The sequence below is a fragment of the Tachysurus vachellii genome, chromosome 5 (assembly GCF_030014155.1).
Source record: "Tachysurus vachellii isolate PV-2020 chromosome 5, HZAU_Pvac_v1, whole genome shotgun sequence".
Classification (NCBI taxonomy): domain Eukaryota; kingdom Metazoa; phylum Chordata; class Actinopteri; order Siluriformes; family Bagridae; genus Tachysurus; species Tachysurus vachellii.
In genome coordinates, this window is record NC_083464.1 from 13,749,153 (window position 1) to 13,773,763 (window position 24,611).

The 24,611-nt window shown below is 39.9% G+C and overlaps 1 protein-coding gene across 3 annotated transcripts in view; it reads left to right on the top strand.

The window, feature by feature from the left end:
• The first annotated feature begins 1,800 nt into the window (after positions 1–1,800).
• osbpl10b (oxysterol binding protein-like 10b) overlaps positions 1,801–24,611 on the top strand; it is a 46,677-nt gene continuing 23,866 nt past the window's right edge. For 2 of the 3 annotated variants that reach the window (XM_060869878.1, XM_060869879.1), the window contains exons 1-6: positions 1,801–2,165; positions 4,675–4,850; positions 5,781–5,860; positions 8,488–8,718; positions 21,762–21,981; positions 22,907–23,055. In XM_060869878.1, the coding sequence (XP_060725861.1) occupies positions 1,948–2,165; positions 4,675–4,850; positions 5,781–5,860; positions 8,488–8,718; positions 21,762–21,981; positions 22,907–23,055 (1,074 nt within the window). In that variant the 5' untranslated portion in view covers positions 1,801–1,947. The remainder of the gene's footprint in view (positions 2,166–4,674; positions 4,851–5,780; positions 5,861–8,487; positions 8,719–21,761; positions 21,982–22,906; positions 23,056–24,611) is intronic. The other variant, XM_060869880.1, reaches the window with a different exon arrangement.

The window sequence follows — 24,611 nt, forward strand, 5'->3', positions numbered from 1 at the left end:
GTCACTAAACGTGACGATAAACCGAAGACGACGGGGACAAGTAGTTATTTGGCATAAGTTATTTGGCATTTAGTTATAAGAGCTTATTTTGTACAAAAGAAAAAGTCATTTAATGGAGTTAACAATTCATTGATGGTCTTCAACGCAAACAAAAGGAAAGAATTCCACTCTAAAGTGTGTTTTAATGACAGTGAAAATAATATACAGTGTTTATATATCATATACATCACATATTATAGTGTTTATATATCATATACTTCATATACACTTTATACAGTGTGTATATATCATTTATACATCATATTCATCATAATACAGTGTACATCATAATGTTTATTATATATATATATATATACTATATACTGTATAATGTGTATATGATATATATGATGTATATGATATTATACATTATACAGTGTGTATATATATCATATACATCATATACACATTATACAGTGTCAAGCAGAGATCTTTTTGGAAAGAATCCTTGACGAACCTTATGAATCTTTCTAGGACTGTATAGAGGAAAGTTTTAAGATGACTTTATTGTTATTTACACTATAGATTGTTAATATTGCTGAACATTGTTAATATCCAAACATATACTATAGAACCTAAATCACAGCTTCCCAAAACTGATCATAGGTGACTGCAAATTATTGTAAATCATGTTTTGATAATCATAATACAATGTTATGTTTGTATGAATGAGCTCTATTTGCACACTCAGCCAACAAAAAGGAGATATTGATGTGTTGTCTTGGTCTTTTTGCCCCCTTTCCCTGTTCCCAAAGGAGTTGGTCTGTCAAAGTAGGGAAAACACTAGACTGTGCAGTGCAAAGGGCACAAGAATGTAGACAACCACAATGTGGTATTACACATTGTGCATGAAATGATTTTTACATAACATTGGACAGTGTATAAATGTAAGGACAACTGGTAATGTTTACACAAATAGGTCACAAATAAACAGAAAAAATACTTCAGTGAGTTCTTCAAATCCCTGGATTTGTATTGAAGGGATTAACATCATTCATGCAAAAGATATTCCATGAGTTAATGTTCTGAAAGCAACAAAACTTTAGTCCAAAATCTCCTATTGGTGTTTAACTGGGTTGAAATCCTGTGATGACTTAAACCATAGACTATGATATACATCATAGAATGGAATGGGGGCATAGAAGCCTTTATTATCGCCACATATACATTACAGCACAGTGGAATACTTTTCTTCACATACCCCAACTGAGGAGGCTGGGGTCAGAGTGCAGGGGCAGCTATGATACAGCTCCTCTAGAGCAGGGAGGGTTGAGGGCCTTGCTCAAGGGCCCAGAAGTGGCAACTTGGCTGTGCTGGGCCTTGAACCCCGATCCTCAACATCCCAGAGCCTTAACCAATTGGGCTACCACTGCCTGACTTCATATGTATCCAGTCATTCCGTCCAATCAGAATAGAAATGTCCCATTATAGGATCATTAGGATTAGTCAGAATAACTTACTGTTCTGATGTCAATCAAATATTACAATCAAATATTAATTTGGAATAGGAAAATAAGATATTAGAGATAAGAATACACACTGATTTGGTCATACAGATTTAGTCTTCATGTTTAAAAAAATTTAAATAATAATAATAATAATAATAAATGGAATCTTTACACAACTGTTCAGAAGAAATAGAGTTGCCACGCGTCGCCTGGCTGTAGAAAACCCTAAAGCCTTCGCTGAGTGGACTTCTGCTGCTGAAACAAGTGAGGGAGGGAAGGTGGGAAGGAGCAAGAACATGCACACGCGCACACACACACACACACACACTCCACCGAGTGAGCTGCTCCGGAGTAAACGCAGAGTCGGACGCACACAGCCTTCACTCGACACCGCGGACATGTTCCTGCGTTCCGGTTTCCTCTAACAGTTCGCTGGCTGTTGTGTGCGGGTGCGTGCGGGATGGAGAAGTGCGGTGCGTCTCGCTGTGGCAGCGCTAATAAGCGCAGCGTGTCGGTGGAGCGCGGAAGGAGAGCAGCGGCGAGCGGAGCGCAAGCGCAAGCGCGGCCCGGACCTCCAGCGCCACAGAGCTGCAGCGGGAAAGCGGAGCAAAACCTCCGGAGAGGACTGGAGGGAATCCTCAACAAATACACCAATCTATTGCAAGGATGGCAACACAGGTAGCGAGCTGACTAATATCACTCAGAGGCCAAAACCACATAGTAATAATCATATAGTCAAAAGCACACAGTGCTGTACTACACAGTTCTATAGCTGGCGTTCTGATAGCATTGTTTATTAAGACTGAATGCAGTTATGGATGATCAAAGTCAGTTAGCTTTGTCCTGAACTTTTACATTGTTAAGTAAGAGCACTTTGATTTCAGTAGTATTGTTTGTACTGGATTCTAGCTGGTCATCATTTCCACTCTGGTCTACTCAGATTGTTTTGCAATGTTTTGTTATGTTGACATCGTAGAAGACTGATAAGAAGACAAATAAGACATCTAATAGACTGTAACATGAAATAATGCACTATGCAAAATAAGAGCTGTGATAAAATAAAATAAATAAGATCCAAGAAGTTGCTAATATTCATTAATTTATCTTCAGCCACCTTTTTATCCTGGTCAGGGCATATCATCCTGGGAATACCTGGCATTAGGTGGGAATACAGCATGGATGGACACAAACATTTGTACTTTAAAATAGATCCATCTAAATCCACCTCCTGGCTTGTTTTTGGGCTGTGGGAGGAAATCTGAAACCTAGAAGAAACACGTCGATATGGAAAGAACATGATAATTCCACACAGACATTAAGCCAAGTTCAGGAGTGAAAGAGGGACACTGGAGCTGTGAGTTTGCAGTGTTAAAAATATTCAACATATTGACCAGCCAGATTCGTTAATGATTTAGTCCCATCAAGTGACACCAATGTGCACTAAACATAGCCTGTTCACTGCATGGTTCAATTTTATTACATTTTTTTTTTATAAATGATATCAGAGAGAACAGAATGCTAACCACACCCTAAACTCTAGCTTAATTTTGTATCTTTCTGACACAAACTGTTCAGAAGTTTGCGAATTTGCAGCAGTTAGACCTTGTTGCAATAATTGCTATATGATGTGTCTGTATCATACATCCCTATTGCATAACCTCAGCCAACACTGCTGATGTATCAGCCTGTTGTCTTCTCTGTACTAATGCAATCAGTGCAATGACTTAATTTCCAGCTGACCATTGTCTTAACAATAAGAGGACACTAATTATTTTTATATTGTTATTATTATGTTAATTGGTACTTTAGTCTTCAAGCCTCCCCATGCAAACACAATATGTTCGCACATATTCATGACTGACTCGACAGACCGCATGCCCACTGAATTCACACATCTATCAATAGGCATTCGTGACTGCAAACTGTTGTGCTTCTGCACTGCACAGACTTCCTGCAAGGAATTTTTATACAGAGTATTCCATATTTTGACACACTTATGCTGTATTTCTCATCTATGAATCGAAGCATAAGTGGTCTAAAATGTATTTAAAGATCACATTTGTATGTTGTCACACAAGGCCTGTTTATTAGTCTCATAACCTCTTATTGATTGAGTGTGTATCTTGATACAAATTGCATAAGCAGTGTAAGCCTCCAGGCCTCATTCATGGTAGGGTGGTTTGTTGTAATGTGTGAAGGTGGGAATTTCATGACTGTGGGTACCGCATGAGACAATACAACGTAGTTCTAATTATGCTTCTTTCATCTGGGAAAGACTGTGACTCATCTGTAGAGAGGAAATCCCCCATCCCCTTAATGTTCTCTTCTCACTGCTGCCTCGCCTTGCAATCGATGGGGAAAGCAGCCAGCTATATAATGAGCCCAAAGATGAGGAGTTATATTCTGGCTCTCAGGCACGCCACACATTTAGCTGCATGCCAGTTGGAGTTTACTTAAAGATTTGCAAGTGTAACACGTTGACCACTATGAAACAAAATGAGTTCTTAATGCAAAAAATAAAGATAAATGAAAATAATCGTTATGTAATTCATTTAAACAAGCACAGCCATCCACTCATAAATCTAATGTTTATCATGAAGCAGTCTTGTCCGTGATGTATAACCCCGACACTCCACTGATATGAGTGTATTTGGCATGAGAGGATGTCATAACACTGCATGTGCGTCCTCACTGTATGTAAAATATAGCAATGGAACATGTTCTCTTTTACAGATTGAATGCTTTGACTGTAGTTATTGTCAACTTATAGACTACCTACAGTGACACTTTTTTGTGCACTTTCAGAGATATAAAGGTGCTGTATGTGATTTTTATCCTTGTTAATAGATATAGAAAAATTAACTCATTTTATTTTTATATTTTAAAATTAATTTTTATTTTACAAAATCACCTTAAACACAATATGTGGAACTCAGTAAGTTTTAAGTCACATGGATCTTTTCATGAATTTCTGGGCCAGAAAATAGAAATGGTCTCTTTTTTGATGTCCATGCATTCAATCTACAAAACCAGCTCTATGATTACCGTTTGCAAGCAAGCAGTTAGCCAGCTAACTGTTATGAGTGATGTATAAATTGCTATATTTGTATAGTCAGCTCTTATGTCAGTGTTGACTGATTTAAAGCACATGTTTGTATATATAAGTATATCTTTTTCCTCTCTGCAGGTATTTTGTTCTGGACCCTGAGCTTGGTCAACTGCAGTACTTTCTAAACGAACAAAGTAAGAGCCAGAAACCACGGGGCTCCTTGCCTCTGATTGGCTCTTCTGTGGCCCCCAGTGATGAGTTTCCATTTATGTTCACAGTCTATGCTGTTAATGGAGAGCTCTTTAAGCTGAGAGGTAATAGAATACACTAATCTTCTCTTGAAGCTTCATTTCTGCTTTTTTTTTTATCACACTCTTTCCTCTTGTCATATTCACTTTCCTGTGCTTCTATCCTGCTGCCACTCATTCTCTTTCTTCCCTGCTCATTTCCTTTGAGACTTATCTGTCTGCCATCATTAAAGCAGCATATCTTTTTATGTTGGCTTTTACCCATGGCAGATCCCTGTCTTTCCTCTGAAACCCATTCTTTTCTGCTGTCAATCATCTGAAGCAATTAATTAGTTATTTTCTCTCCTTTTACCTGAACCTATTGCATCCATGTCATTGTCATAACCACACTCATTCATGTGAAGAGAACAAAATAACATGTTCGTATAACAAAATTATTTTTAGAGGTCTTGCTAGACAAGCACACGAAACATAGCTGTTGTGTGTAATGGCATAGCCTGACATGAAGCCCTTGCTGCAGGTGGTGGACGCCACTCCTCTTCCACTTTGTAGTGTTTTTGCTGCTACAGTTTTCAGGTGCTGCTTTCTCATTTCATACATTTCTGCTTCGACCGCAGGCTACAGCAAACCTTCAATTTGAGTTTTAGTGTTTTCTATAAGACTTAACAGAGAGTTAATAGCTCACTGTCATCATGAGGCTGAAAAAGCTTTTTCTGTAACTGCTTTCTAACGATATAGCCTGTTGTCCTTTCTGAACAGCAATTTGTCCTGTCGGCGTAAGATTCCTTAGATGGAACATAAGCATGCTTGTGTTGTTCAGATTAGATTGACGGCTAACTTGCATGTTCTCATGGTAAATAAACAAATACTTGGTTCTAGATCAAGTACATACAGTGTATATAGTGAATATACATATCCACACACACACACACACACACACACACACAGACACACACACATATAAATCTCTGATGTGTGTGCTTTGTATCTGTACAGCTTGTGATGCTTATGAGCGGCAGCAGTGGATGACCCAGCTTCAGCTCTGTGCCCGTCGCCATTCAGAGGGCAGTGCCAAGGTAGCATAGTTAATTACAGTGCACATACAGTACATACTCTTTACTGTCAGCAATCTCTTTCTCTTTCTCACAGTCATGCCACCTTTCTCTGACCCTTCTGTTTCCCTTTCCTCTGACCTCTGTTGCTCTTTGGCAAACTGCCCCGGCAGTCTTGTGATTTAAAAGTTAGTTTAATTTTCTCTGAGCTGAAAGTGGGATAATATGTTTATTTTCTTCATAGGATGTTGGTATCTCATTCTGTGCTGCTCAGAGAGGTTTTGGAGTTTGCAGTGTTGCAAAACTTTAGCTGCAGGTTGTGTAAAGAAATGAAGGAAGCAGCAATTTTTAAAAAAAATTTTCCATCTGATTTGTTTTTTTATTAAGCTGTAACAAGTTATTCTTCTTTCTTCCTAATCTTTTCTCTTTTATGCATTCTATAAATTATTCTGAATCACAATCACTTTATTTGACATAGGAATTTACTTTAACTAGTAGTAATTAATATTGTAAACATGATTTGCTTCAAATTGCAATTTTTTCATTAGCTTTTAAAAATCGCAATAGGCTTTAGACCTGAAGTTAGTGTTGTACAGGATTATGGGCAACAGAAGTTCTTAAATGTGCTAATAATTGTACTCAGCTCTGTGGTTTTGTGCCACATTTTTTGTGTGTTTTTTTCACACATTTTTACTGCTTATAGTATATTGTGGTAATTCAATGGTTAGGATGAATGAAACATGCTTCTTCTTTTAAAATACTACGTCTTTTTCTGATTAGTTCCACTGTAGTTACCGAATAATACACTTGAAGGTAAACGAATCAATACTAAGCTGGTGCTTTTAGGGGTCAAGCAAAACAACAAGAAAAAAGATAACACACAGTACATTATCTAAACACTTCGGCTTAACCAGCGTTGATTTTATTTTTAACCTTTTTAGAGTTAAACATTAATCACTTACTCTCATTTTGCCTGATTATTTAGTTACACATTATAAATCACCAAGGCCTCACTAGACAGAGTTACTGAAGGTGCCTTTACTATCATTGATTACATTTATTTACCATGTAAATCATGCTTTTAGATCAATTTTTATCCTAAATCAGACAGGATTATAGTAAATACATCTAATACAGCCTCAGAATCAGACTTTGCATCAAGTTAAGTCAAGAGTCAACTCAAGAAGCTTTTATTGTCATTCCAACCATGTAGAGCTCACACAGTACATAGAGAAATGAGATAAAGTTTCTCTAGGACCATGGTGCTATATAGAACAAACACAGAGCTGTGTAACCTAGTGTAAACAGTGTCAGACAAAACAAACGATAGAAAACACTACTAGACAATACACAAAAGCAGCGCTGACCAGTGTACATACTTTATATTCTATAGTACATGTGCAAAAATACTAGATTGAACACTTAATATAACAGCAGCAGTTATATGAGGTATTGTAACGAGTTGTGCAAAACAGCAAGCGACTGAATGTGCAAGACAGCATAGATGCAAACATAGCAAAAACAGTGTGGAGAGGAGTTTGATATGGGTGGTGCTGTAGACATAGATGTATATCTGATGAGTGTGCATTGTCAGGCTGTATACATGTATACATGCAGCCTGACAATATATTATAGGCCCAAATTCTTACAAGCACATTATTTCTTACATGTTCAGGTGTGTACACCGCCCTGTTGAGGTCTATGAGGTGTTAGATTATGGAAGTTCTGTGGGGTTGTTTGGATGGTGTGGGAGTGTCTGTGTTCTGTTCACAGCTGAAATATAAGCCTGCTTCTGTAATGCACTGCCTATTAGACTGAAGCAGTTTTGCACTGTCAGGTCTGATTAGTGCAGCCACACTGCCTGGAAGAAGATGTCTGGGCTTTTTAGTAAATCTTTATTCATGCTCATTTCATAGTTTATAGTTCAATCCTTTAAACATCCTAACCAGTTTAGAAAAATATGAACTGTGAAGCATTTTTCTGATTCTTTCTACAAGAACTGGCTAGAAATAAGCCTAGAACTGATTTTTTTGTCATCTAAGCAGACTGATATATTGATTTTAGTGTGTTTGTAGTGAAATTATATAGAATAAGGGGATGAGCCAAATGAGGTAAAAATTAATGTAATTGTTTATATTACATGGTGGTCTGCAGACAGATTAGAATTTCTGTTCGTCTGTGCATGCTGAGGAGGTTTCAGAGATGGAACTGTGCCATCTTTTCTTTTCTCAATACTCCCTGGGGAGTGTAATACATTCCAGCACATTCTCTCTGTTCTCTCTCTCTCTCTCTCTCTCTCTCTCTCTCTCTCTCTCTCTCTCTCTCTCTCTCTCTCTCTCTCTCTCTCTTTCTCTCTCTCTCTTCTCATATTCCTGGTTCATCTTTTCCCTTCCTCTCCATACGACTCCCTCCACCCCTCTGCACTCTACCTCCCTCCCTCCCTCCCTCCCTCCCTCCCTCCCATGTTTCCTTCCTCCCTCCCTCCCCCTCTTTGCGGGTGAGGCTGCAGTAGTGGGCAGAAGATGCCCTCGTGTGTCACAGGGCAGCGGGGTGGCTGTCGAGGGCAATTGCGCATCTCTGACAGGAGACTGGACTTGGCTAACCGTGTCCCGTCTCACTCTTGCTGCTGCTGCTGCTGCTATCTTTTTCAGGGCTGCTCTTTATCCTCGACCTCCTCCTCCTCCACGGGCAGCCGGACCCGCAGCTGCTCCCTCCTCCCTCATCCCGCTCCATCTTGCTCCTCCACTGCCACCCAGAGGCAAAACCTCCCGCATGGGCACGGGACCCCGAGCTCCATCATCACCATCACCCACCACAAATCACCCTCGAGTGGGCACCGGGCCTGCAGCCACAATCCTGCCCATCTGCACCATGTCAAAGAGGTAGGGCATGCAATCTGCAATGCCAGGCTAGTTTTTTTTCTTTCTTCTTAATTTCTTAATTTCTTTCTTTAACAATTTTTTTATTTGCTATAGATATAAATATATTTCACAATGAAGCTCAAGAGAGTTTGATAGTTGTGATTCAATTTAGAGAAACTAAAAAAAAGGGTGATTTTTGTCCCTGTTACATTTTCTCCATCTCTTAAATGAGCTCATGCCTGTGCATACACCCAAACCTGGGAAATAATTTTATATATATTTCCATAAATATATTTTTCTTCCTGACAAAAGTGGTTAAATATACTAGTTTATTTTATAAATTCAAAAACAGCTGTTTCAGTAGGACACAACAGAACTTGGGGGTTACAACCGTCTCCATAGACTGTGTGTTGTTACAGTAGGAGAAATGTATATCACAGTTTGATGCATTATTGGTGTTGTTACAGATTGCAAGTTGTAAGGTGTTAAGTGTTCATTTAGCTCCTTCTTAAGATTCATTCTAGTGCAGTTTCTCAGTGCATGGTGTGCATTAGCCTCATTCCCTATAGAACTCTTCAATCTTGGCGGGTGTGCGACTGATGCGTCAGCAACCAAAAATTTCTGCTCAGCAGAAAGCTAGTGTCATCACATTGTTTTGACGTTGTTGCAGCACTTTGCTGTTTCATTTATGAGAGTAAGACTTCAAGCCATGGTAAACGTACACTTATATGCCTTAACTGAGTCTATATTCATTTATAATGTACACTATGTTGACATGTTTAATCAGTTATTTTTTTTACTTATTTCATGAATTTGAGTTATAAGCTTTATTTATTTAACTAATATACTTTCATCGTAAATAAAGTGTAATGTAGTTCACTTATATAAGGACATATGTGACACAACTTATTTGAAACCAGACAATTACAAACTTACTCTCATCAGCCACTTCAATAGGAAACCTTGTATAGCTGTTCATTTCTGCAGTAATCCAATCAGCCAATCATGTGGCATCAGTGCAATACATAACATCATGAAGACAATTTCTTTCTAATCTTAAAACATCCAGTTTCTCTGCGCCTTTTCCCACTGTGTCCTCAGATTTGTGTTCTTGGCTAACAGAAATGGATGGAAATGTGGTCTGCTACTGTTGTCACATTCAACATCAATGTTTCATGCGTTATTCATTCTAAGTCACTTTCTACTCACAACCAGTTAAGTGGATATTTGAGTTGCACCATTTTTGTACCCTCTCAGTGTGAACACTAGAGACTGCTGTGTGTGAAAATCTCAGATATCCTCCAACCAGCATGTCCAGTACCAAAGACCATACCACAGTCAATGTCAGCAAGATAAAAAGATTTCCCCACACTGATATTTGATATGATTATTTTATGCAGTGGGGGCAATATTATGCGCTTAGTCCTGCTTTCATATGATGGGCTGTTTGGATAATTGCATGAGTGAACAGAGATCTAGGTGCTCCTATTAAAGCAGGCAGTGAGTGTACAGTATATGTTCAGATCAGATAAATAAAAATGGAAAGCAACTTACTGTACCCAAGTACTGTTTATTAGACATACTATTTAAAAAGGGAATTATGTTTAAGTTTTTTAACTGTAACATTAAGTAACTGATTATGCCTCATCATGTAAACACCTTAAATTAACCCCTTAAATGCATGTTTTGACCCACTAATGACACATGACCTGATTTCTCCCTCTATCTTCCTCTGTTTTCCCTCTCTATTGTCCATTTCTTTCAGATTGGTGCTGGCATTTGTAGTGTTCAACATTCATGCTTTAAACTATTCTCCAATAGTGAAATTCCAAAAAATGTAAAATGATCCACAAAATAATGCGGAACAGATTTATGTAACTGTAACAACAGGGAAATGTTTGATCGGTCTGTTGAATGTTTGGTCAGCCCGGCACATTGGGGTGGGGTCAGTCTGTCACATTGGGTGAGTCTGTCACATTGGGGCGGGGTCAGTCTGTCACATTGGGGTGGGGTCAGTCTGTCACATTGGGGTGGGGTCAGTCTGTCACATTGGGGCGGGGTCAGTCTGTCACATTGGGGTGGGCTCAGTCTGTCACATTGGGGTGGGCTCAGTCTGTCACGTTGGGGTGGGGTCAGTCTGTCACATTGGGGTGGGGTCAGTCTATCATGTTGGGGTAGGGTCAGTCTGTCACATTGGGGTGGGGTCAGTCTGTCACGTTAGGGTGGGGCCAGTCTGTCACATTGGCATGGGGTGAGTCTGTCACATTGGCGTGGGGTGAGTCTGTCACATTGGCGTGGGGTGAGTCTGTCACATTGGCGTGGGGTCAGTCTGTCACATTGGGGCGGAGTCAGTCTGTCACATTGGGTTGGGGTCAGTCTGTCACGTTGGGGCGGGGTCAGTCTGTCACATTGGGGTGGGGTCAGTCTGTCACATTGGGGTGGGGTCAGTCTGTCACGTTGGGGTGGGGTCAGTCTGTCACATTGGGGTGGGGTCAGTCTGTCACGTTGGGGTGGGGTCAGTCTGTCACGTTGGGGTGGGGTCAGTCTGTCACATTGGGGTGGGGTCAGTCTGTCACATTGGGGTGGGGTCAGTCTGTCACGTTGGGGTGGGGTCAGTCTGTCATATTGGGTGAGTCTGTCACATTGGGGCGGAGTCAGTCTGTCACATTGGGGTGGAGTCAGTCTGTCACATTGGGGCGGAGTCAGTCTGTCACGTTGGGGCGGGGTCAGTCTGTCACGTTGGGGCAGGGTCAGTCTGTCACATTGGGGCAGGGTCAGTCTGTCACATTGGGGCAGGATCAGTCTGTCACATTGGGGCAGGATCAGTCTGTCACATTGGGGTGGGGCCAGTCTGTCACATTGGGGCAGGGTCAGTCTGTCACATTGGGGCAGGGTCAGTCTGTCACATTGGGGCAGGGTCAGTCTGTCACATTGGGGCAGGGTCAGTCTGTCACATTGGGGCAGGGTCAGTCTGTCACATTGGGGCAGGATCAGTCTGTCACATTGGGGCAGGATCAGTCTGTCACATTGGGGCAGGATCAGTCTGTCACATTGGGGTGGGGCCAGTCTGTCACGTTGGGGCAGGGTCAGTCTGTCACGTTGGGGCAGGGTCAGTCTGTCACGTTGGGGCAGGGTCAGTCTGTCACATTGGGGCAGGGTCAGTCTGTCACGTTGGGGCAGGGTCAGTCTGTCATATTGGGTGAGTCTGTCACATTGGGGCGGAGTCAGTCTGTCACATTGGGGCGGAGTCAGTCTGTCACATTGGGGCGGAGTCAGTCTGTCACGTTGGGGCGGGGTCAGTCTGTCACGTTGGGGCAGGGTCAGTCTGTCACATTGGGGCAGGGTCAGTCTGTCACATTGGGGCAGGATCAGTCTGTCACATTGGGGCAGGATCAGTCTGTCACATTGGGGTGGGGCCAGTCTGTCACATTGGGGCAGGGTCAGTCTGTCACATTGGGGCAGGGTCAGTCTGTCACGTTGGGGCAGGGTCAGTCTGTCACATTGGGGCAGGGTCAGTCTGTCACATTGGGGCAGGGTCAGTCTGTCACATTGGGGCAGGGTCAGTCTGTCACATTGGGGCAGGGTCAGTCTGTCACATTGGGGCAGGATCAGTCTGTCACATTGGGGCAGGATCAGTCTGTCACATTGGGGTGGGGCCAGTCTGTCACGTTGGGGCAGGGTCAGTCTGTCACGTTGGGGCAGGGTCAGTCTGTCACGTTGGGGCAGGGTCAGTCTGTCACGTTGGGGCAGGGTCAGTCTGTCACGTTGGGGCAGGGTCAGTCTGTCACGTTGGGGCAGGGTCAGTCTGTCACGTTGGGGCAGGGTCAGTCTGTCACGTTGGGGCAGGGTCAGTCTGTCACATTGGGGCAGGGTCAGTTAGAGTAGAGAGTAGTCACCCAAGTAGTATTTCCACAGCTCTGCTATTTCAGATTACTAACCACCATCATGTAGTGTGTTTACTGTAATGTGAAATTCTGAGTTTTATCTTGTTAAGCTTGTTTGTTTCCTTCATTACAAGCTACAAGCTGTTTTTGTTTATATGTTTTTGGCATTTTGATCTCTATTTTCTGACTCATTGCACAAAGTTATGCCAATTCACAGTTTGCTTTAAAACATAAAATGAGACAGTATGACAGTAAATAAATAGCATATTTGTGCTTAATGTGCTTTGCCATGTTGGTGTAATGAGTGTCATTACTGTACCATGACTTTGATCTTTCGGCGCTATAACAGAATAGGACATTTCAAAAACAAAAAAGAGTTGCTTTCCCCACAAAGCTGGAGTAGATTAAAATATTGGATATTTGTTCCATGAGATAGATGTCTGAAATGCCTGATGTGTGAATTATTGTTAGGCGTCTGTAAATCATCTCTATCCTTTCAATGTACTTTATATTGAACAACACTGAATGTCCTTCATAGGCTGTAAACAAATGAATCATGCTAACATTTTCTTTATTGTTTAAAAATTACAATATTTTTAAAACCCATTTTATTCAGCCAGATTCAATTTTCCACAGGACTCAACAGAGCTATCAAAGCAACATTTACAAAATGCTGACATCCGGACCCTTTTTTCCGGACCTTTTAATTTCATTCAAAAATCTAGAGTTTTAAGTAAATGGAACAGAGAGTTATATAATAAAATAATTCTGTCAACAAGTTAGGCCAAAGGCAGCCAGAATGAAAATCATTTAAACCATCCAAAGCACAAATGTTCACTTCAGAGGAACTGCTTCAGCAGCATGGTCTGAAAATCTCTGCTGAGCTTTCAGCTAAATTCTTAAACACACTATACAATGCTAGCAAGAGACCTTATCATGTGAGACAGTGAGATATTGACAAGCGATGAGTATATAATTCATGCCTAAGCTGCAGTTAAGCTGTTTTATCAGCATATGGAATCAGTCCTGATGCAGAAAAATATAATTTGTAACTAGACAAAAATGAATAAAAAATCTCATGCATTATTAAGTGGTTGCAAGCATATACATGTGAAGGGTTGGCTCCCTGTCCAGGGTGTCCCTTGCCCTGTGCCACAAGTCCCCTGAGATAGACTCCAGGTTCCCTGTGACCCTGTGTAGGATAAGCAGTACAGAAATTGATGGATGGAAGCATACGGATGAGTAACAAATTAAAGGAAACCTAGTAGCAGTGTTAATGTATGGGGACATTTATATGGCATGGTTTTGGTTTAGTTGTATCCTTGGAATAAACGGTTACCTGAAATTAATGCAGCCTTATTGATGACTGATGATCTATGATTAAACATTTTTACCATGATGGAAGTGCTGTCTCCCAGGATGATAAATATTCCCATGCCCACGAGGGCTCCCACGAGGGCTCACTGAATAGCTCACTGATGAGGATGAAAATATTGTAATATATCATATGCTTTGTCCCTCAAATTTACCAGAACCCAGTTATACACCTATGGGATTTTGGAACAATGTGTTAGACTGCACTCCCTGCCACTGTTGTCATTAAAACATCAACTAATGGAAAACCATTTTTTGTGCTCACTCCTCTAGTGTGAATTCTACAATTTTTCCAAATGAACATAAAATGTATACATACCCTGGTGCACCCTGGGGTGCCTGGACCATACTTTACACCACTGCTATCATAACTGCTATCATAAGTGACCGTATGAAAAACACTGATGGATAATGAATGAATTATTCATGATGAATAACGTGGAAAATATCAGCATTAACATGTTAATTGAGTGAATCAAGTAGCTTTCAGAAATTGTCACAATCAGTTAAGGGAAGCAAAAATCTTTATTTATATGAAAAAAATCATTTTAAAGTCATCACATTTAGTTTTTTTGCAAGTCGGGTCACTTCCTGAAGTTAACAACTTTCATACATCACCAGATGCTCAGTATTATTCATGGCATTGCTTTGAATTGTAGCTATTCAGTTCCTGTGGCCTGTTTGGTTAATGTTTATTTTAATCTTATTTGTAATACTTCATTCCAGTCTGTGTTTTTGTACTTTTAACTCCAGAACACAGAAAACAGTTATTTATTAACAGTAGAAAGGAAATTATCAGGCTAACTAACAAACCCAATGTCAAAATGCATCTGTTCACTTTGTTATCAAACTTTATTAAGTTGTTCTGGTTCCCAGGGTTTTGCTTGATCTGCTATTTTGAAAATATATTAGCATTTATTCACTCTATTTGTTGGCAGTGTTGAATCTTTTGGGTCTTTTAGTTCATCCTACAACCAGTTGGATGTGTAACATCTGTAGGCTTGTTGTATCAGCTCTGCTCTGGGTATTACAGTGAGTCAGAGTGAATGACAGGTGGAATTCGGTCTGGCTGGTTCTGTGATGATATGCTTCATATACAGGGTTCATAGCTTTAATGTAGTAATTTTTGAACCCTGAAATGAACTCAGCTGCAAAAGGTGTGAAGTCTAAACGACAATAGAAAAACACCTTATTGCTATCTACTGCAACCAGGAGATGAGCAGCCTTTGACCTTGTCTATCAGGAATAATTGAGTGTTCAGAGTCTATGTTCATGTGGCTCAGAAAGCTCTTTCTTATTCTTCAAACCTTTGATCTATTAGTTTCTAACTGACACTTTTGGGGAAAGACATGTTATTGAAAAGCAGCTGAATAATATAAGAAAATTTACACCAAGATATTAAATGAAAGAATATAAAATGTAAAGTTAAAAAGTTGTATCTCCCTTGCCCAACAGCTATAGTGGGCTGGACTTTAAGTTAGATTTTCCTTTGAGATATTTTATGGCCATGCTTCTTATCCAACTAATATACTATATTTGTATTTGTATGCTGTAACTGATGTTCATAAAAGAAAAACAAAAAAAGCTCATCATTCTTTTAGTCCCCCTGGCCATTATATAAATGCATACTTACTTTGTTACACATTTAGCCTGTTTTACACTAGCCACCCTTTGTCACAACCGAAGACAGGAAGACAGACCCAGATGCAGGATAGCTTAAAATAAATAGGGTTTAATAACTAAAATACACAAAACAGGAACGAAAACTAGACAGGACAAATGACGTACACTGACGATGATTCCGCGCTGTTATCGGCAAAGCGGCACGGTTAAATAGACATGACAATGAACACATTGGTGATTGGGGATGTGGTGGCTCAGTGGTTAAGGTGTTGGACTACTGCGTAGGTGTTGGAAGGTCGTGATTTCAAATCCCAGAGCCACAAAGCTGTCACTCCTGGGCCTCTGAGCAAGGCATTTAACCCTCAATTGCTCAGCTGTATAAAATGAGATAAATGTAAGTCACTCTAGATAAGAGTGTCTGCTAAACGCTGTAAATGTAAATGTAAACACATAGGGAACAGGTGTACAGGGGAGGAGTAAACAAAGGCGGGGCAGACACGTGACACGGAAAATAAACAGAAGCACGTGGCCAAAAGTCCGGGCTGAACCGTAACACCCTTGGGCAGTGAGTGATGGCTTAATGATTAAGGCTCTTACTCTTAAGGTTACTGAACAGAAGGCAGGGATCCTGGGGTGGGTAAACCTGAACTCTGCCAGGTTGCCACTTTTGGGCCCTTAAGCCATGCCCTTAACCCTCTCTGCTTCAGGAGTGCAGTATTATGTCTGATCCCAGCTTCCTAGTAGGCTGAGATATGTGAAAAAAAGCTGTGAAGTACCGTAAAGTATAATGTGTCAAAATAAAGATTGCTTCTTATTGACTACCAGATGATTTTGCCAGAACCATAATTAACCCTAGGAAACATGCATGATTCTCATTTCTGTTTGACAGTTACCATAGCGACCACAGCATAGGGATATCAAAATGAGAGCCAATGAAGTATAGGAGGTCTACTGTAGTAGGATATAAGAAAGCAGCTGTTGTTTTAACCTAAGAAGCCACCTCCCAACTCACTAGCATGTTATTTAGTCTTTTTTCTCCAGTGACTCTTGCACAAAGGTATATTATTTTACTGCCTTTAAATACATTGATGTGTCAAAATTTGTCTATCGTAGCCTAGATTGTATGTTAAATACTTAAATGACAGCTTCTGAATACTGCCACTACTTCAGCTAATATTTGGCATCGGATGTGATATAGTTAAAGAAGTAGTGACGGTATTCAGAATCTGTCATTTAATTATTTAACACATAGTCTAGGCTACCATAGACAAACATTCTCATCTCAGTGGATGCTTAATTGTACAGATCAAGCAGTGATTTTATTTAAAATATTTCCTTTTTCCTTCTTGTAAATAATAAAATTATACTACACTGCCTTAACCCAAGTTTTATGGCTCACAATCTGAAGTTAATATTACATAATAAAACTGTATAATTCCAAACTATCTTGCAGTATGCAGCCAGTAAGTAGCTGCACTGTGTTATTTGTGTTTGAAAAGGTTGGAGGCTTGTATTGAAATAGTTGCTGTTGTTTCTGTCAGCCTGAAAATCCCTTAATGTCTTAATGTCAGGAAAGCCTGCAATTGTTAGGATTCAATTAGACAAAAGAGCTGTGATCCTGTATGAATATCCAAATAGTCTAAAATAATCAAAATCTAAACAATTGAGGCTGACATTTTGCAGATTAAAATTGGACAATTGATTGTGCTGGACCACAGAGCAGCACAATGAAAACTGTAAGACTGTAATTACTGACTGCACAATGTGTGCCATATTCACACTGTAGCATTTACAGAGAATGATAAGAGGCTTCCTGAGCCACCTGAAAGAGCTACACTTGGCAGCCATGGTCAAAGATCAAATGAATCTGAGTAAAAGAGACCAAATGTTCATCTCACGGTTGCTGGAGTTATAACAGCTCTTTATTTCTCATTAGTCTTGACCTTTTAAAGCTGCATTCATCTTAATGCTTGATTTTAGCACTGAAAATGGGTAGGGATGGAGGGGTATGCGTGAGGGGCACATATTTCTTTTCTATGTCTATTTTACCTATATTACCTATGTGCAATATACATCCTTTTTTTTTATACATTTTGTTTTGTATATACTGTATATTATATTATGTATCTATCATTTTTATATATTTGCATTTTATTACTCTTGGCTGCTGTAACAGTGAAATTTCCCCATTGTGGGACGAATAAAGGTATATCTTATCTTACAGTATCTTATCTTATCTTATCTTAAATGCCCTCCCTGTATAGTGTACAGTATGTTGTAATTCTGTTACATTGCATTTTTTTTCTTGATTTCAATTAAGGCTGCAGATATGGTTAACATTTCTGTACAGAAAAAATATGCAGGTTACATTCTGTGCCAGTGCCATAGAAAGGGTGAGAGAACAATCTTCTTACCTGTGTGTGTGTGTGTGAGTGTGTGAGTGTGTGAGTGTGTGAGTGTGTGTGTGAGTGTGTGTGTGAGTGTGTGTGTGAGTGAGTGAGTGAGTGAGTGAGTGAGTGAGTGAGTGAGTGAGTGAGTGAGTGAGTGAGTGAGTGAGAGAGAGAGAGAGAGACCCTGATCATGTGTCTTGTTACAGCCACTGTGTCTAGTTACAGTCATTGCCATGGACTTTTCAAAGAGAGATTTTGATCATAGAGGGAGAGAAAAAATAGATTGAGAGAAAGCACATTGAGATGAAGGGGAAAACAGAAGGCTATTTTGAAATGAAGGAGAGTGGTTTTCTGTGTACTCTGTCTACATTTTGTCCTCTTATGTGTCCATAAAGCTGGTAAAAAAGCAGAATAATAACACACTATAAGCAATTTTGCTGGGTTCAGACTGAGCTCCAAATGCAGCCAAATTTTCCCAAACATCTGACGAGAATTTAGTTAAAAACATGCAACATGCACTTGGAATAGATTACACTTTCTGTAGCTATGATCATAACTTCTGGAGCCTCAGATGAAAAAGAACTGGTGCACACAGACAAAGAGAGAATATTAAAGTGTATGCATTTTTAATGCAAGATGAATTATGAAATTCTAGTCACACCATGCACAGCACAGCAAAATCATTCCGCATTATAACACCTCAAGAAAAAAGTGACATAATTCCATATATTCAAAATGGTTTAAAGCTGAAAATGAGTAAAGTTTGTGGTTGTCTTGGATTTAATATGGTGCTTGTAATGTGGTTTCAAAAACCAATCAGTAATTTTTGATAGCGGTGGATATCTTATCATCATCATCATCATAATCATCATCATCATCATCATTCAGTCAGGACCACAAAGCACATTTACACATGGTGCTTAGTTCAGAATGAGTGCTGAATTAAGAGGAAGCTTTTATATACAGTATATTTTACATGCTGGATTTTATATCTGCTAAATAAGATCAAAAGCTCTTATTTACAGATATCTAAGCACACTAAGCACACTGGGTGGACTTCCACCAAAACAATGACATGTTATAAGCTGTTTAACACATATAGATATTTTGGTGAGTTTTAGAACAGATAGTGTTAAAGGAAATGTAAGTACATAACACATTATTCGGCTGCATATTCCTTGCTTGTAATAACTGAAGCTGGTGACCCACTGACATCATCAAACCACTGCATTCTTCTTTTGTGATTCTTCTTTTTTTTTCAGATTTGTGATTTGTTTCAGGGGGTTTCTCCCTTTAGTCTTTATCAGGAGGTGAAATGCATTCTCAGTTGTATTAAGGGCTGGTGATTGTCATGAAGAGTCTAAAACCTGTCACTTTTTTCCACTGATGAAGTCCTTTCTTCTGTTGGCAGTATGTTTTGGGTGATTTTCTTCCTGTATGATGTAGATCCTTCCAGTTAGATTGAATTTAGATTTGTCCATGAATTGGCAGACGGATTGCTTGTGTAGACTGGTGAATTTATTCTTAATCCATTTAAATCCATTTGGATATTTGTATGCTTGTTTAAAAAAAACTGCGGATGGGTTGATGGTGTTGGTGATATGTGATGGTTGGGGCTGTGGACTGTGTTTGGGCAAACAGAGGCAGGGACTGTGATGGGACAAGTGGGGACAGGTTGGGATGGTGTTTGGGCATGCAGGGATGAAGTGAAAATTGACATTGTTGGATGCACGGACGGAATGAGGACAACCTTGTGATGTGCAGGGATGGGATAAGGATGGTGTTGTAACATGCAGAGATGGGATGGGGATGGTGTTGGGGCAAGCTGGGACAGGATGAGGACTGTGTGAGGGTAATCAGAATTGGTGTGAGGATGGTATTAGGGCATGCAGGGATAGGGATGTTTTTTGGGCATGCAAGGACAGGATAAGGATTGTGTTGGGGCATGCAGTAACAGAAAGAAGACTTGTGTTGGGGCATGCTGTAATGGGATGAGAACTGTGTTAGGGCATGTAGGGAAAGGATAAGGATGGTGCTGTGGAATTCAAAGATGGCATGGAAACAGGATTGGGACAAGTGGGGAAAGGATGTGGATGGACATGGTAGATGCAAGGATGGGTTGAGGATGTGTTTGGGCATATATGAATGGGTTAGGGATGGTGTGGGGGTACGTTCAGTGTTCCTGGGATCCGTTCGGATTCATCACCCTCCCTGACTAGGTTAAAGCACTTATTGAAGATGAATAAAATGAATTCATTTATTGTTCATAATAGTGGGTTAAAAGGACAATCTGGGATGGGATGGATCATTCTGTTAAGATATAATGTACGTGTCAATAGTAAATGTTTGTGGGAACGGTCTCTAATATTTCTGTTACAAAAAATTCAGTCTAGGTTTGTTAAAAGCCAAAAACAGAGAAAAGGAAAAAGTGACAAAGAGATGATTATGGTGTGTGTGTTTGCGTGAGTTTATAAGAGAAGGTGACAGAGGAATACAGAGCTGATGTGTGGGTGTGTTTGTGTGAGTTCTTTCCTCTTTGAGCGGCCTACAGTAATGAGTCACCACCTTGCGATCCTCCTCAGCTGTCTTTCCCATTTGTAGTAGAGGAGCTTCATATCTACAGCACATCAAATAATCAGACATCATTACTCTGTGTGACAAGCTTTAAAATAGATGACAAGTGCACAAGCTAACTCCTGCCAATATCACACCACCCACATTACAGTTCGGCTTCTCGATAAAATCCTCTGCTGTGCTGATGTGAGCGGGTCTGCATTATAACCACATAAAGGACACGATGCACTGTCATTTATTCCCCCTGACTCAAATGTTATTGAAAGATGCTCCATAGATTGAACTGAGCCTCTGTTACTGTGAGAATATGGGGATTTTTCTCATCAAACTACAGCAGTATGTCATGTATTAAAATCTCTTTAGATTTAAATAATATGTTGCTCTTTTCCTGTAATTCATGGAAATCTGCTATAATAATGTTCAATAAGTGTTCTCAGGTTAGACAAGCACTCGAAAGCTGTTGCATAAGGACACAAGCACTTTTGCTGTTTGCTGGACATAAGGTTGTGTCATTGAAAAGGTCATTTAATAGCTCCAGATACTGCATTCTATTAAGCTTGTATTGTTGTATGCGAGCTCTAAGGCTCTGATTACTGGAATTAATTGAGATTGTGATTAGTGTAAAAGGTCCTGATGGTTGTGATGCACTAATATAAAGGGTATTCAACGAAATTTGAAAATGTCCAGCTACTTAACATTCTTTCGTTACAAAGGTCTGTATAAGCAAGTAACATGAAATGGTGGAAACAGTTATCTTTTAAATACTTAACCATCAGTGATCAGTTCATGGCAGTTAAATGCTTCATATTATTCATGCTTTTTTATTTTGACTAGACTTTTAACAGGTGTGTGTGTGTCTAACTTGAAGACTAACTTGAAGAGAAAGGAATAAATGCACACTTCTCAATCAGTTCATCTTTAAATAATATGTTTTCACTATTGTCTTGTTTATAAAAAAAAGTGTCTTCACTTTATTAGAGAGGGTACATGAAAAAAGAATGTGCACTAATGCATGTGAATAAGCTGCACCGCTTCATGTTTGGAAACGTATGCGTCCCAGTTGATGCTCTGAACTCTAACATACAGGGTTGTTTGAAAAATAATTGGTGTCAGATCAGTTTAAAAATAATAGCTTAAACCTTTTATGAACATAGCTTTTAAGCATATGGTTCTGCCCAAGACTTTTTTCAGTTTTCTAAAAGTATTGTTTGCTACTCAGGTCATGTCTCAGGCTGAGGGCCAGCAGAAGAACCTACTGCACTCCATTGAGTCTCTGCCGAGCCGTGGGCCTCTTTCCTCTCTCGATCCAGACCTGCTGCTGCTCAAGGCTACGTCTGCAGCCACGCTAAGCTGTCTAGGAGAATGCCTGAGCATCCTTCAGCACAATGTCTCCCAGGCAGCACGCAATATCACGACACACACACCAGGGCTGAGCACAGGTAAGTTACAGTGTGGGTTGATCTGTCTGGACACAGTGGTGTAGATCACTACAGGAGGCAATGATGACAGGAGTTTTGCTAGACTGACATATTAGAGGACATGGTTGAGCCTTATTGTGACAAGTAAATAATTTTACTGGAATTGATAAAAAACATTGTTATATGACAGGGACTGAAGATTAAAATGAAATTCAAATTTGTCATTTTTTCTTAAATAACGAAGTAAATAAAGAAGTTTGGGTACAAAACAATATTTAAAGCACAGAGTAAAGCATTCTTGTTTACCAGTAGTGACTTCACCCAGCACCCCCTCATCTCCTCCTTAGTATTCAGCAACTCTGACACAAGAGTCTTTATCCAAAGGTCTGGCTATTTAAGACAAATCAAATTTCACCCTGGACTCAGGGCAAAATTCAGAGTTCTCCACACTTTTGATGTCTCACATTCACATAGATATCCTTTAGATGCAGATTACAATACAAACTGCCTGATGGAAATTTGTTATTTATAGTTACACTTAAGTTAACATTGTCATTTACATTCATGGCATTTTACAGATGCCCTTAACCAGACAAGACTGTTTCACTAGGTCACAGACCAAGAATACCATCAGTCATCACATTTTTCATACTTAATATGTATTAGTTCAGATTTGTTTGGAATTTAAATCACCTGCTTATTGCTGTCTGATTCTTAAAAAAGGGCACCTAATGACTTTATAATTATATGATTTGTAGATAAATGCAGTAATGTCAAAAGTAGTAGATCAAAAATATTAGGTGCAAGAAAAATTGAAGTAAAATGCAAAAAGATAAACAATATTAGCTACTGCAACATTAGCATAATTCTCCTTCTAGCAAGCAACAATCAGAGACTGCTACTTGAAAAGCAGGTCATTTTGAACAAATACTCCATGTGTGTGTAGACAACAATTCAGGCTGGTCTGTGGCAAAACCTGCAACAGATGAGCCAGTGGAGAATGGATCAGTGATGGGCCTTTCCAACTCCACCACTAACAAAGCATCCCCATCTCCAGCACACAGGAGCAGCAAGGAAGTGCACAAAGGTTCTGAGGTACCGTGCACACACACACACACACACACACACACACATACACACCCACACCCACACACACACACATACACACACACTTACACACACACACACACACACCCACACACACACACACAGTACACACCCACACACACACACATACACACGCACTTACACACACACACACACCCACACACACATACACACACACACACACACACACACACACACACACATACACACACACACACACCCACACACACCCACACACAAACACACACACACCCACACACACACACACACACACACACACACACACACACACACACACACACACAGAAGAGTCTGTAGTGAGGTCACTTGTATATGTTGAGTTCTAGTTGTAGTGGTTGTGTATAAAATGTCAAAGCTGTCTGAAATAACAGACTCTGGGGTTCTGTGCATTTCCTACGAACTTGCCTGGCACAGGAAGCTCTAATTGGATGTGCTCTAGTTTTCTGACAGGTAACTGATGCTCTGCAACAACCCAATCTGAGGGTGGATGAGTCACTCTCTCCCTTTTGGGAACCTTTGCTCTTCCAACATTTCTGTCATCTTCCTGCCTGCTTCTAGAACTAGGCAACAATTACAAGCGCTTCACGATATTTGCATGTTATGAGCATGTGTGTGTCTGAAGGGATGGAATTGATGTTGTGCTGCTTAATGTGCCATTAAAAGCACTCCCTATAAAGACAATGTGCACTCGGCACACAGGATAGTAAACAGAACCAAATCTATGATATATAATGAATGAAATAACGTTCATCTCATCACTAGTATTGCATATTTTTAATCGGTGGATTGAAATCCAGCACTTTACTTTTTAGGATTCTATTACTTATCACTTATTACTGATTAATATTACTTATTACTGATAGTACTATTTAGGAAAAAGTGCACTGGTTTCCAGTAACATGCTTGAGTGTGTTAGAGGATATAGAACCAGTTGGATGTTGCCATGTTTAGCTAGATCATGCTGTGCTTATGGTGGCGCATGCGGCCATCCCTGGCACTCTGCCTACACAGACAGTGAAATATGCTGATAGGCCTCAGCACTTAGAGCTACTGAAATGAGTAACATCAATCCAGACTGTTCTTTTTGGAGCCCAGCTGGAGTGTGTTGCTGATCACGGATGCTAAGGACAGAAAAGCCATCTTTTAAAGCACAAGATCATTCAGCCAGCTCAGATTAACTGTCCAGAAAAGCATTTATGGTTTTTTGAACACGAGTTCAGCTGATCAACAGTACAGCTAAATGCAGTTTCAGTCTATATTTATATAAGATTGAATTTTACAATTTTATGCAATTTTTAAATGCAATTTTATGCAAGTGTATAAGATGATTTGACTAATAATATTAGTAAAACATTCCAAGTATTTGCATTTCGCACTAGTGGATCATAACCAGGTTGTAAGAACTGCTTCAAAAGAAGAAAAATGAGCAAGAGACAAAAAAACAGAGATTGTCAGTTTATTGAAAACTGCATTTAAACTAAAACAAGCTGTTCATCAGCTGATCAAAAGTTTAAGACCATAGC